This window comes from Semicossyphus pulcher, unplaced genomic scaffold (assembly GCF_022749685.1).
Source record: "Semicossyphus pulcher isolate SPU_LCO1_2020_fin unplaced genomic scaffold, fSemPul1.0.p SCAF_11, whole genome shotgun sequence".
Lineage (NCBI taxonomy): Eukaryota > Metazoa > Chordata > Actinopteri > Labriformes > Labridae > Semicossyphus > Semicossyphus pulcher.
This window is the reverse complement of record NW_027211615.1, coordinates 14,200,315-14,214,123: the sequence shown is the minus strand read 5'-3', so window position 1 is coordinate 14,214,123 and position 13,809 is coordinate 14,200,315. Positions and strand designations below refer to the sequence as shown.

At 41.6% G+C, this 13,809-nt stretch overlaps 1 protein-coding gene across 1 annotated transcript; it reads left to right on the top strand.

The window, feature by feature from the left end:
• The first annotated feature begins 3,094 nt into the window (after positions 1-3,094).
• Positions 3,095-12,871, top strand: znf513a (zinc finger protein 513a). Its single transcript, XM_069656240.1, has 4 exons — positions 3,095-3,188; positions 5,285-5,419; positions 9,455-10,219; positions 10,376-12,871. The coding sequence occupies exons 1-4, from the start codon at positions 3,149-3,151 to the stop codon at positions 11,323-11,325; spliced, it is 1,890 nt and encodes a 629-aa protein (XP_069512341.1). The 5' UTR covers positions 3,095-3,148; the 3' UTR covers positions 11,326-12,871.
• The last annotated feature ends 938 nt before the right edge of the window (positions 12,872-13,809 follow it).

Here is a 13,809-nt window from a genome sequence, read left to right as displayed (position 1 = left end):
ACTTCCTACAATGTTTCATTGTACTACATTATCATCAGTGAGGATTCTTTATTGGGCTCTGAGTTTGTAGGCTTTAGGATTCAAATGGCATCACTGTCACAGTAAACTACTGGTTTAGGTCAGTTGGGTAGTCAGTTTCCCTTCATATAGATGAGTACATTGTATTTTATAAGCAATTGCAAAATTATTTGTTTTTAAGACAGTAATTTTAAATAAAACTAGGTTTTATTTTATTATTACACTATATAAAAAAGGACAAATTAGTCTATGTTTTGATGTATGTCTTTGGTATGAGAGTGAAAGTTGTGGAAGATCAGAGGTTGACATGAAAAAGGTATAAAACATAAACTTTGTGAATAAGAAAACCTGTAAATATATTCATAAATATAACTGAAAATGCAGAAATCTGAAATGACTTACTGTAAAAGCTGAAAGCTCAAATCTACTGCACTGCACTACAGAACCTGAATCTAAACTAAGGATATGTAGCGAAGCTAAAAGCTGAAATACATTGCTAGAAAACTGCAAGCTAAAATTTAAGTCAATTGTCTGAAAAGTCTGAAAGAATAAATGATTTGTATTAATATCAGACAGAACCGCATTACTGAACACCTTGGAACGAAAACAAAAGATTACCTGAAGACCGAAGAGGTGACCTGCATGCACAAGTGGAATCGGCTGGACACCATTGCATTAGAAAATCTAAGAGACAAAATGCATTGATTATAACCATGTCCAGACAAAGAAAATTGTTGACGAGGGAAGAAATAAAAAAAAAAAAAAAAGTTCAATCACTGCAATCATGGTTAGCCGGGATAGCTTGTTATTGTTTTCTATGATCTAAAGTATACTGAAAGGATTGTAAATTATAATGATAAAATAGTAATAATAGTTTTTTTAATTTATTCAGAAAGACAAGCATAGTCCAGGGCCATCTCGGTCAACTCCTTTACTTTTATAATCCAAAATGTGTGACTTTATTTTGAAAATCCGAGTAAACTTGTCTTATCTTTGATGCCATGTTTATTAAATGTCGGTGGTGAATATGAGAAGGTTAAAAGCATGAAATTTTAATCCGTTATAGCCCGGTTATAGCAGACGATAATTGTTCTCGGAAACGGAAATACGGACTAAACGGAAAAGAGATGTATACAACATTTGACGGAATCAAGATGCATCTCCAGAGAAACAATAAGACGTCCGGTATGCGCCACAAGCCTTCAAAATAAAAGCAAAATGTTTAGACTTTTAAAAAAAATAGTTACAAACAACTAATTAAACAATTATAACAAACAGCCAAATTTGCTTAAACGTTTGTATATATATATTTTTTTACCACAAAAGTAGGCTACTGAAAGTGACATTATCGGGACTTGTATACAAAATAACTTTGACATGTAAATGATCCCCTTGAGAAGAATGTAAAAATGTAACATGTTTATTCTTTGTGTATAACAAAGTAAAAAAAATGGGCGATGAAATTAAAGACATACCATAACATACCCTGTATCTTTTTATAAATGAGGGTATCGTAAAATAACGCTGTGGGAATAGGCTATATACTTAAAACGTGTGCCGTTTCGTGGATATGGGGGTTTTACTTTGAAGGCTTCGGGGCGGAAGTCAGTTTGTTGTAACTGCTGTTGGATCTCAGACGAATCAGAAAATCAATTAAGTTATGAAAAATACCATTAATTGCCTTTCTTTGTCACCGCAGCTCATGAAGAAATGGCGGATCTCCAGGCTTTGTACACTTGCGACATCTAATGGCTTGTATACCGAGGACATAAACCATCTAAATCGACAGGAATATTTACCTTTTTTAGGTAAGTTAGCTTGATAGCTACTCGGCTAATTTAGCTTCAGGCTGTAGGTTAACATGTTTAGACACGGCTCATGTTTCTGAAGATGGCACTTACCAATCATTAACTGTTACGTGCCGAAGAGGAAGCGTTTTGTTCAGCCACTCATTATGATGCGGAACGTATGTTTTCACACATATTTCTGACATTTTGTCGTTGGTTACAGTGACAACATTAGCTAGCTGCATGCTAGGTGAGGACATGTTTCAGTTAAAAGTGCTAGCTGTCTCGCTTGATTGGTCTCTGTCGGCTCGCAGCACCAGAGCTAATGGATTAGCCATTTTGCTAAAGTAGCGTGAAGGCTGCCTGATAGTAGTTTGTTTACATCATTAATACAGCAGCTACGCTTAAATAACTTTTGTGTCCTTCAAACATTTGAAGGAAGATTGTCCACGTTAGCACATGTAAGAAACTGCTAAACTACATTATATATACTGCTCGGTGTATTAGCCTATATTCCAGCAGGCTCATCAGGGTGTAGTAGATTTGCTGAACATGATGGATACACTGCGGTAAGACTACTTTTATAATAGACGGTTTTATTAACAAACAAGGCTTAACAGACGTGAAGCAGCTACAAAACATGCTGTTATGTTGCATGTATGAGCAATAATGTTTTTTTATATCTGTTTGGATGACACCGTCACTGTGCACTACAGACTTGTTATTCTGTTACTCAGGTCATGGACTGGCTTGATGAAATTCAGTTACAGTAGCCTACTTATAATGGTAACTGAACTATGTGTTGTTCTGTTAGAATGTAGAACTTGTAGCTGAAACGATTTGTTTAGTCATGGACTACTTTTCCCACATAATCAACAATGATAATTGAAAATGTATCATGTAAGTCATATTTTAAGAATGTAAAAAAGCAGAACAATTATCAGTCCAAGCTTCTAGATTATGAATATTTATAATGCAAAGCCCTTCCCGACAGCACAAGGGCATTGATACCTGAATTTAACGTGAAACATAGCCCTCACTAAAGCTGATATAGGAGTATAATGTGGCACATTACTGAATAAAAAAAGGCAAAACAGTCAGGACGGACGGCAATTCAAGACGGAGTAATGTTAGTGGGTTCTTTGTCAGTGGCTGTCAGCCATCTGTGATGGACGATATCTTCATCAGTTGGCCTACCCGTATTGTGTAGTAACTGATTCTAATTTACTTTGTCTTGCTTTTATAGAAATACTGAAGAATATCTTCCAAACAGACGAGAATGAGCTGATGGTTGTGGAAGTCTGCAAGAAGACGCTGCAAAAAAGAGAGAGGCTGACTGGAAGATGCCAAGAAAAAAACAGCAGAATCCACAGCCAGTCAAGTGTAAGTACTTAAAGATCCTGAGCGGCTACATGCCAGAAATTATTTCTCCCATCTTTATATTAACAAGGTGAAGTAACTGGATCGACAGGTACTGTGTTTCAAATGTGAATAACTGCCCAGTCATATGCAACGTGTGTCCTGTTTCTCTGCTCACATCTGGACACCAGGCGCTGCTTATTGAGTTACAATGTTACGATTCAAATCTGAGAGTTAATACAACACAAGCAACGGTCCAGACAGGAGGGAACAAAGTCAGTAAGTGCCAATAAACAGCTTCAAATGCGACCGGACACTGGTGCAGACAGGCAGTGCACAGGAGGTTTTTTTTTTTTTTTAATCATCACCAACAACATCAACAAGGTCAATACAGTCGTCATCATCATCATAAATATCCTAATCAACATCAACAACATCCTCAATGTCAACATCATCAATAGCATGAATATCATTAAGTGCAGAGTGAGTGGAATGAGTTACCAAACTCCACTCGGTCCGCAGAGTCCCTTTCACCTTTAAGAAGAAGCTAAAGACCCAGCTCTTTATGAACACCTCCAAACTTAATGATATTGACGCTATTGAGGATGTTGTTGATGTTGATTAGGATACTCATGATGATGATGTTGATATTGACCTTGTTGATGTTGTTGATGATGATAAAACAACAGCAAAAAAACGCCCTGTCTGTCTGCACCAGAGTCCGATCGCACTTGAAGCTGTTTGTTGGTACTTACTGACTTTGTTCGCTCCTGTGTCGATCGTTGCTTGTGCTGTATTGACTCTCAGATGTACGTTGTTTGGGACAAAAGCGTATGCTAAATGAAATTGTAACACTGTAACAGAGGTGTTCATGAAAGAGCTGGGTCTTTAGCTGTCTGTTGAAGGTGGAAAGGGACTCTGCGGAGCCAATGGAGTTTTGTAACTCATTCCACCACCGGGGGACTACTGAGGAGAGTGCTTTAAAATGTGTGTCTGCATTCATTAGGAGTCTGCATTCATTAGAATAAGTGTGGAGTGGGCTCACTGCAAGTGACGTCTCAAAAATATAGTTAAAGTGTCGCTAATTTTAGTTACTCCGAATGATGCCACCACCTGTGTTAAGACTGAGTATTTACATCAACACCATGAACTTACAACCTGTTATTGACCATGTGTTACATAAAACACCAGGTTTGCTTCCTTGTGGCCTTTTTACAGTCCTCATCATATCCACAAAGAGAGCTTTTACTTGCCTATTTAAGCCAATCTATTCATCTAATATGAGATGTGAAGAAAGTTAATCGTCCCACACTGTCTCCTTGATAAATATTTGTCATTATGTTCGGCACTCAGATTACCAGCAGATGGCAGCATTGATTGTATTTGTCAAGGATGTGCCACGAAGGGCTGCTGAGCACGATGTCCTTGAATTGGCCTCGTAGTAGTGTTCTGAATAGAGACAGCTGTGTGATAGTTGTTTGGATGCCATCAAGCTTGAGGGACCAAGACCAAGAATTTCAGGCGTCATTAAGTGTAACTGCAGTAAAAGAGCTCCATCTGTCAACTGTTGGCGGTTCACTGTTGTTTATAAGATGCTGTATCTCTGCTTTAGTGTAGTAAATGTAACTTTCCATCGAGATTAGATTTTTATGGGACTTTTTACCTTTTATGTCACATTTAAACTGAACTGAAACAATCTGCACACATGACTAATGTGGCTTTACAAGGGATACCAACATTTTTTTGGCAATATGTGAAGAACCAGTTTGTTTCAGACTTTGGATTTATTGCATAGAGCTTTAATCCTCAAAACTAAATTGTATTATGACAAAGTAATATTACTTTAAAGGTAGCATTCTCAATACCTTTAGCCTCGTTTGTAGATTAAAATGTTTGTATATCAATTAAAACATTTAACACCAAGAGGCAGCTATTGACAGATTTAAGTTCAGGCTGCAAATCAAGCAGCTTCAGGGCCAGGGTTGGGGAGTGTTTCTGAAATGTTGCTTTGAGTGCCATGACGGTTTGCCAATATGACTAATATTCATGCAGATTGAGTAAAGCTGAACCTTCAGTAGAATGATAATCATTTAACATTGTTGATTTTCTCCTCCCTGCAGTGGATTCTGAAGATGGTGTAGCCTTTGAAGCTCCAGGAAACCTCACCTTAGACGCAGACTTCCTTCTAGGACACGACCTCGAGTTTGATGATCCCGATCATGACGGCAAGATTCTAGGGCTGGAAAGGTTCTCAGGTGTGTAGTCCGTTTTCTACTTTAAAAATAAGCGTTTAAGTCGTTAAGTTTCTCAAGTGGTTGCTGTTACCCAGTCTCGGATCCTACTGGCTGTAGTCTGACGGGGATGTAGTCTCTGGGGACGGTGAACATGCCGCGTGTGCAGCCAGCATTAAACAACCTCCCGTCAAGACTTCCTTTTCCGCGTGCTGCATTGTTTACAGGAAAAGAACATGTTGTTCTTGTGATTTACTTTAATTAACGGGTCTTATCTTTGTCAAAATTTCAACATCATGTTGCAGATTAGTAAAAAGTAAAAATGAAGCTCTGTCAGGTCTGTCCTCAAGAGGAGAAGAAAACTAAAAGGTCAGATCGATCATTTCTGATGCATTCAAGGAAGTCGGAAAATCTGAATGCTGAATGGCTTTCATGACAGTGTCAAGGGAATTTATCTCAAATTGAATTTTAGATTAATAAGAAGCTAAATCGTCAGATAGCCGCTGATGGGAGCCGGGATGTCATTACGGCACATTGCGTTCCGCCTGCCTTTGCTCTCCACACAGACTGTCTTTCCTGAATATGCTGCAGCCTGCTGATACGATTGGTCAATATTACTCAGACCAAGGGCAGACTACAAACGGAAACCAGAACTAATCATCATCAACAAGGTCAATATAGTCATCATCATCAATAGCATGAATATTATTAAGTGCAGAGGTGTTCGTGAAAGAGCTGGGTCTTTAGCTTCTTCTTAAAGGTGAAAGGGACTCGTTCCACCACCTGGGGACGTCTGAGGTGAAGAGTCGAGAGTAGTTTGCGACTTAGGGCCCTGTTGTGATGGGAGTACCAGGTGCCTTTCATTGGCAGAGCGTAGTGGGCGGGAGAGAGTGTAGACCTGGTTGAGGGCGTTCAGGTAGCCATTTTTGTTGCTGAGCAACAGGGTGTTTGACTTTGATGCGAGCGGCGACTGGGAGACAGGGGAGGGACGTGTGCTATTTTTGAGATGCTTGAAGACCAGTCACGCTGCTGCGTTCTGGATCATCTGCAGAGGTTTGAATGTGCATGCAGGAAGGACTGCCAGTAGGGAGTTGCAGCAGTCAATGTGTGATATTACGAGAGCCTGTACCAGTAGTTGAGTTGCATGCTCTGATCGGTAGGGTCTGATCTTCCTGATGTCGTACAGGGCAAATTGACACGACCGAGCAATCGAGGCCACCTGAACCTTAAAGGTTAGCTGGTCGTCAATTATGACACCCATAACTTCCCTAAATTTAAGATGATGATTCCAACAAATTACATATTGTGTGCTACAAACTGCATTTTTTTGCTCAGAATGGCCTGTATGTGTCCAAGCTATATCGCCCTCTCACCCTTCTGTTGCAGTCCTTTAAAAACATAGTGGTGTGCAGAACATGAGGGTTTCATGACCTTTTATTCCAGCTTTAAAATGTCTAACTTGATACATTGTTTCCTATAATTCTGTTAAATTTTGTTAGGCAATTTGAATCCACGGCAGAAATGGCGGACTTTGCCTTTATTAATGACAATTACAATTTTAAGAGATACTTAGAGAATTTTAAAACATTGAAATGTGGTTTCATTTCATTAAAATTTGACAGATGGTAGCTTTAATATCGGCCTGTCGGATTCTCTTTCTTCATTATGCTGTTCACTTTATTTGTAGGACATGTTTTCCCCTTTAGTGTCTCACTGGTTTCCAATGTTGCGTGTTTCATACGCATCTTATAAATGTGTCTATTGATTATACAAGAGCTAACAGCTCTTTCATGAACACCTCTGCACTTAATGATATTGAAGCTATTGATGATGATGACACTGAGGATGTTGTTGATGTTGATTAGGATATTCATGAAGATGATGATATTGACCTTGTTGATGTTGTAGATGATGATAACAGGCACCTGCGTCCGGTCGCACTTGAAGCTGTTTGTTGGCACTTCCTGACTTCGTTCCCTCCTGTCTTCATCGCCGCTTGTGTTGTATGAACTCTCAGACGTCAATGCTAAATGAAACACTGTAACAAGAAAGAGAATAGGACGATCACGCAGCCTGATTGTTATAGCAGGTCCGACTTTACTGCACAGTTTGAACTACAGTCGCGTGGGGAGAGGACGACAGGATTATTATGTTTTGGAAAAAGATCGTCGTTTTCACTTCCTGCCGTGAAAACACAGAATGAGTCAGTGAGGTAAATTATTTAGCTGCGTTCACCACTAACAGAAATGTAGCCGTGGTTTCATTTGTAATGCGTCCGCACCACACGGCGGTCTCCTTGGTTTGTTTCACTGTGATGAAGAGCGGCCCCCCCTCTGTGCGACAGTTAGAGAAATGGAACCAGCAGCTCATATTTCCCAGCATGCCTCTTTGTCAGAGAGAGTGATCTGAAAAATGGAAAAGTAGAGAAAGGGGCTGAGATGCCATTATTATATAATGGTCATAAAAATAGGACTATTACCATCAAGGACACCATTATAAGAGGGCACGTATTCATCATCATCATCATCATCATCATCATCATCAGCCTCTGCTCCCGCCACCATTACCATTTCCCCCTCATCATCATCATCATCATCATCATCATCATCATCTTCCCTCATCATCATTATCATCATCATCAGCTGCAGCCTCACCATTATAGTCATCATCATTATCATTAGGCTGGTAATCATCCACGAGGGGTTTCCGAGGGGCAGATAAAAGGGCAGTCCGGACCCTCGCCTTCCTCACATCCCGTCTCGGTGTCTGCGGAGGAAGGTGCTTCTCTTCTGGCTCGCTCGCCGTCTGTAGTGCAGACTGCAGCCGAGAAAGACAGCTATGACTTCCTGAGGCTTTTCTTCCTCCCCTCAGAGAAAAGTCTCTTTTCTGTTTTTTTGTCTTTTTATTGTCTGGAAACATTTGATGGCAAAACGACAGATAAAACCCGGCTGGTGGCTCTGTGAGTATCAAATGTTCCTCTGTGTGTTCTCACTTTTTTTGCTGTGAAGAAAAACTATCTGTGCTGAGATACCTTCATCTTTGATTCATTCAGTGGGATTTATGTAAAGATACAGTTTCTGTTGTCTCACTTTGAAACCACGTTTCAAGAAAACCGTCTAAGTGAAGTTCGTTTGGAGGTCTGAGCGTCTCAGTGGAGATCGGCTGTAATTACTTCAGGATGCTCTTTTTAAAACTTTGCGTACGTGAGCCTGGTTCTGCCTGAGGAAGTTTTTCCTCACCACTGTTGCCAAGGGCTTACTCATGGTGGATTAATGTTGGGTGTCTGTAAATATCATTAAGAATACGGTGCAGACCTGCATATGTGAAGTGTCACGAGATATTATGTCACTTTTAAGTCGGGTTGTAACAAATCCCTCCCTCTCGCCGGTCAGCCAATCATGTCACATTTCATTGTAGACTTGTTTAGCATTGAATTGTTATTTTTATATCAGTGAACTCAAATTGGTTCCTTGTGAAATGTTGTCGATTTCATAAATAGCAGGACAGAAATAGATGACATAGAGGCTGTGTCTAAATCACCTCTCACTGTATTAGTCTAGTACATAATGAGTTTGCCATTTTCTACTGCTGTCTGAATGCTTAGTGAGAAATATTACACCTTAAATAGTGGACTCAGAGTATCACAAATAGGTCTATGTCTGTGGACAAAGTCTGTGACACTGAAACCAACTGCACTTTAGCTTTTTAGGGGCATTTTGTGTCCTTCAGTTAATCAGATGTATCATTACATGATAGTCTTGCAATATATCAGTCATCGCAGAATCGCTGTATCGGGATATTATTGTTATCGTGGGCCGCGTATCGTATCGTGAGTTACCCTGCGACTCCCACCCCAAATCTTAAAATGCATTGTTAAAGTTACTGTGCAACTGATAGTCTCTCTCTGATGGGCTCACTATTTAGTGCTCTACATTGAACTCCCTTTATAGTGAGTAGGTTAGTGGTGAAAGAGGATGATTTAGGACACAATCCTACAGTGGTTTTTTTTGAAGGGTTTTGGTGCTGAAAACGTCTCTTCTCTGTTTGTCTTGTGTTCAGAAGTAGCAGCTGAGATCGGTTTCTCCGTGTATCCTCTGGGTGATGAGGAGAGCCCTCCCTACAGCCAACTCAGCATGGAGAGCGAAACAGAGAACTCACACGGCGCCACAGACAACGGACGGGAAGACGAGGGCAGAGCGTCCCAGTCCGAGCCCGGTTTCCCTCCCTACCTGTCCTGCAGGGGCTGCGGTCAGCTCCGGGATGAACCCCTGGGACCGGGCATCGACCTGGTGGGTCCGTACTGCCTCCGATGCTGCAAGGCCTCAAGGGAAGCCAAAAGCCCGGACTTCTGCTCGCCTTTTGGCAGCATGAGCGGGATCCGCTCAGGTTTGCAGCTTGATGGTGAAGCAGTGGGGAACGGGCTGGTCGACAAAGACCTGACAGCTGAGGACAAATTCCCCAAACTGCACTCATGTCACCTCTGCGGCTTCTCCTCGCGCTACGCCAACCACGTGAAGCGTCACATGAAGACGCACAACGGGGAGAAGCCCTTTAACTGCCCCCTGTGCACGTACGCCTCGGCCCAGCTGGTGAACCTGCAGAGACACCTGCGCATTCACACCGGGGAGAAACCGTACAAATGTGAAAGCTGCTCTTTTGCCTGCAGTTCCCTCGGCAACCTTAAGAGGCACCAGCGCATGCACATGCTCTCTGCGGGGGCAGGACTTGATGTGCCACCACGACCTGCCAGCAGCCAGAACATCTTGAAGAGACACGTGACCGGGCAGAGAGCCAGTGAGGAAGCGTCTGGTGTTTCAGCCAAAGGTTAGTATCACTTCCTCCAACATTTTCTTTTTAATTTGTGTGCTATGATTCAGAATCTTTAATGTGACACAGGACTGGGGAGCCAACAGAGATTAGCTAGGGTTGGGGTTTTGCGATCTTTCTACATAAACTCTGTCCTCTTTGTCTAAGTTTCAGAGGTTCCAAGGCCGACTTCCAACCTGGGTTTGGGAGCCCAGAATAACGACTACCTATCGGCCTTTGACGGCTTAAAGGGGGCGTCGCCACCACCCATACCAGCCTCTAACCCAGCTTCCAGCCACCAGCCTCCACCCCTGCTGGAGACCACAGGCAGTGCAGGCTTAAGGGCCACTAGAGGTGGTGTAGCAGACAACGCCCCCCTCCCCCCTTCACTTTTCCCTTTCACCTGCCGGTTGTGTGGCATTGTCCTGGAGGACGAGGACGGCTCCTCGGCACAGATTTGTGCCAAATGCACCCTTGAAATGCTGACTAAAGACTCCTCTTCTCCCAACAGCCCGGGCGAGCGCAGCGACAAGGTTTACACCTGCGCCGCCTGCCCCTTCCTCACACACTACCCCAACCATCTGGCACGCCACATGAAAACTCACAGCGGCGAGAAACCGTACAAGTGCCCACAGTGCGACTACGCCTCAGCGCACTTCGACAACCTCAAGCGGCACCACAGGGTGCACACGGGCGAGAAACCCTACAAGTGCCATTTGTGCGATTACGCCTGCGGGAACCTGGCCAACCTGAAGCGCCACCAGCGCGTGCATTCAGGCCTGAAGCCGTTTCAGTGCGCCGTGTGCAGCTACAGCTGCAACCAGAGCATGAACCTGAAGCGGCACATGCTGCGGCACACGGGAGAGAAGCCGTACAAATGCCAGGAGTGCGGCTACACCACCGGACACTGGGACAACTACAAGAGACACCAGAAGAAGCACGGCCTGGCCACAGACGGCTGGGTTAAAGTCCCGATGACGGGAAACCATGAAGAAGAGGAAGTGAGGAAAGAAATGGGAGCAGGCGGTCAGACTCACAGAAAAGAGACAGGAGTCGATATGCAGTACATGTCGAGGGAGGGAGGGCAGACGATACACTCGTGCTACAAACTTGAGATTGTATAAAATAAAACTCAGCAAATCTAAGCTACCAGCAACTTGTTTTCTTTTGTTGTTCACAGAGCCTTTATCTTGTTTTAGCGTGTATCGGTCATTAAGTGTTTGTCAGATGTCTTCAGAGGCTGCTAATTGTTTCTTTGTAGAATCTCGCACAATATGAAAAACAGTCGTTCTGAATAATTTGATCCCTTTTTGGATTAAGAAAGTTGTGTTCAGATTTTGTCTCTTACTCTGTGTTAGTGTCAAGAAAAAGGGACTTTTTCTACGTTGTCTCATTGTGTATGTTACACCACACCAGGCTAATTCTGACATCCCCCTCATATTACCACACATATCCGGCTTCTCACTCTAGAACACTACCAAATACTCCTCAATACACGGAACTTCTGCACATTTTTGCCTGAACTGCTGAGCTGCACAGTGTAGTTGAACTAAAGTTTAGTGTCAAAGGTCAAACCTTTTTTTTTTTTTGTGCCAAAAATATCATGAAATGACTTGAATGTTAATTATTTTTCCTATCCTTGTATCACATTTACCCGACTAACCTTTGTTAGAATATTAAAGTTAAGTTTTTAAATTACACAGTGCAGCTCAAAGTAAAGATGGGTCTTTGTGAGGGCCAATATTGTGCTTTGTTTGCATTGGAGCACGAGCTCTGGTGATGGCATGCCTTCAGATGAATTAACTGATGTATGAACTACTAGCAAAGTGCTATTTAATCGTACTGGAATTGTCTTACCCTTGATTTTTGTTTGATCAGGTTTTGTTAACCTAAGTAATTATTCTCCAGTGTCTTGAACTGTATTGTCATTAATGCCAAACCCCTCAGGATTATGAAATGTGATTTGGCGGTTTAAAATGTTTTCGTTTATGTATTTTAACCCTAAAAACGCATGCACAAGCATCTTGGAAAAACCCTCTCCGGTCTTGACTTTGTTTTATGCTTAAAGAAAAAGCACAATTATACACACACACACGTGCATTTTAAAAGTTTCAGATAAAATTGTGAAGGGAAAAATATTGTGTTAATGTCTTTTATGTGATTTTTTTCCCCCCTACCAACTTGTACTTGCTACATATCATCACACTTGAAATCTCTACAACTTAATTTTTAGGTCTTATTACAGGAGACTGCTCAACCACCAACATTTTGATTACTGTGAAATTAGCCCATCCTCTCTTGTGTTTTTTACTTGAAAACAAGACGACACTATTAGTATGCATGCGAGTGTGTAATAGTTGTTTTATTTTCCTAATGTGACTGTAACACACTGATAGAAAAGCATACCTTAATATATAGAACTGTTTTATTTTGAATGTGTGATGTGTCATTTAGATGCCGTGGGAAAAATAGGGACTGTGATTTAGGTTGTTTGAATTACTATTATATGCAAGTGAGAGATTTTTCAGGTTGCCAACTTTCCATGACACAATGGAGAACACATCGATTAGTACTGACATCCCCCAAGTGTCCGTTTCTGTCTTTATGCAGTGTCTCATAAATGCCTTAAGTGAGGATTTTGAAATAAACACGAGGAATACATGTCATTGAATGTCACACAGCGGACTGGATCTCTGTTTTTTCATGTCGCTCAGTGTACGTACATGAGCAGCAACTGGATGGATAACGGTGACTTTTTGAAAAGATAAAATGTATATTAAGTATTGTTTCTTCTCAGTGAAATATCTTGGCAGCGATTAGATTGCCATAAAAAATGTTTCTCCATCAGGATGCTGGAGGGAACATACGCATATTTGCGTCGTCATTGTGAGCAAGTAAGCATGCTGATGTTAGCCTTTAGCTCAGTAAAGTACACCTGATGCAGTTATGACACTGGGTGTGTTATTGTAGAAGAAATCCAAAAATGAATAGTCCGACCTTTAAACTTGTCAGGCCAATATGTCGGCTGATATTTGCCCTGTATAGATGAACCAGCAGCGTTTACTGTATGTTGGTCAATAAGAAACTAGAAGTTGCGGTAGATATGACATTTAGAACCTGTGACACTGTTGCATTTTCACCAGAGAGCCTTAATATAAGGAATTCAACGGTTATCTGTTACAATACAATTAAGCAATATCACGTGAGGGAGTGATGTTAAATTGAATATCATAATCACCGCCGTGCTGATATTCAGTACAACATCACGACCTCAACTGTGATATTGCTTTTATACAACAGTTATACAAGCAGCGAATAGTATAAACGTTGCGCTTGTTGCTCCACAAACTCAACTAGGACCGGACGTTTGTTGCCGAGCAACCAAAACATGCTCCTGCACTCTGTCTACAGGTTACCACAGAGCAGCTGTTTTTATCATGTACATTTCTGTATGTTTTAATTTATCATCAACCAGTGAAATAAGAGTCTGTTGTGTGTTTCAGAGGTACCAGCTTCATTAATGTATACATACACGTCTGCTGTATTGTTAATTAACAGTATTCAGAACAGCTGGCTCAGGCGGAGAGATACGCAGAGTGAAAAGTCCC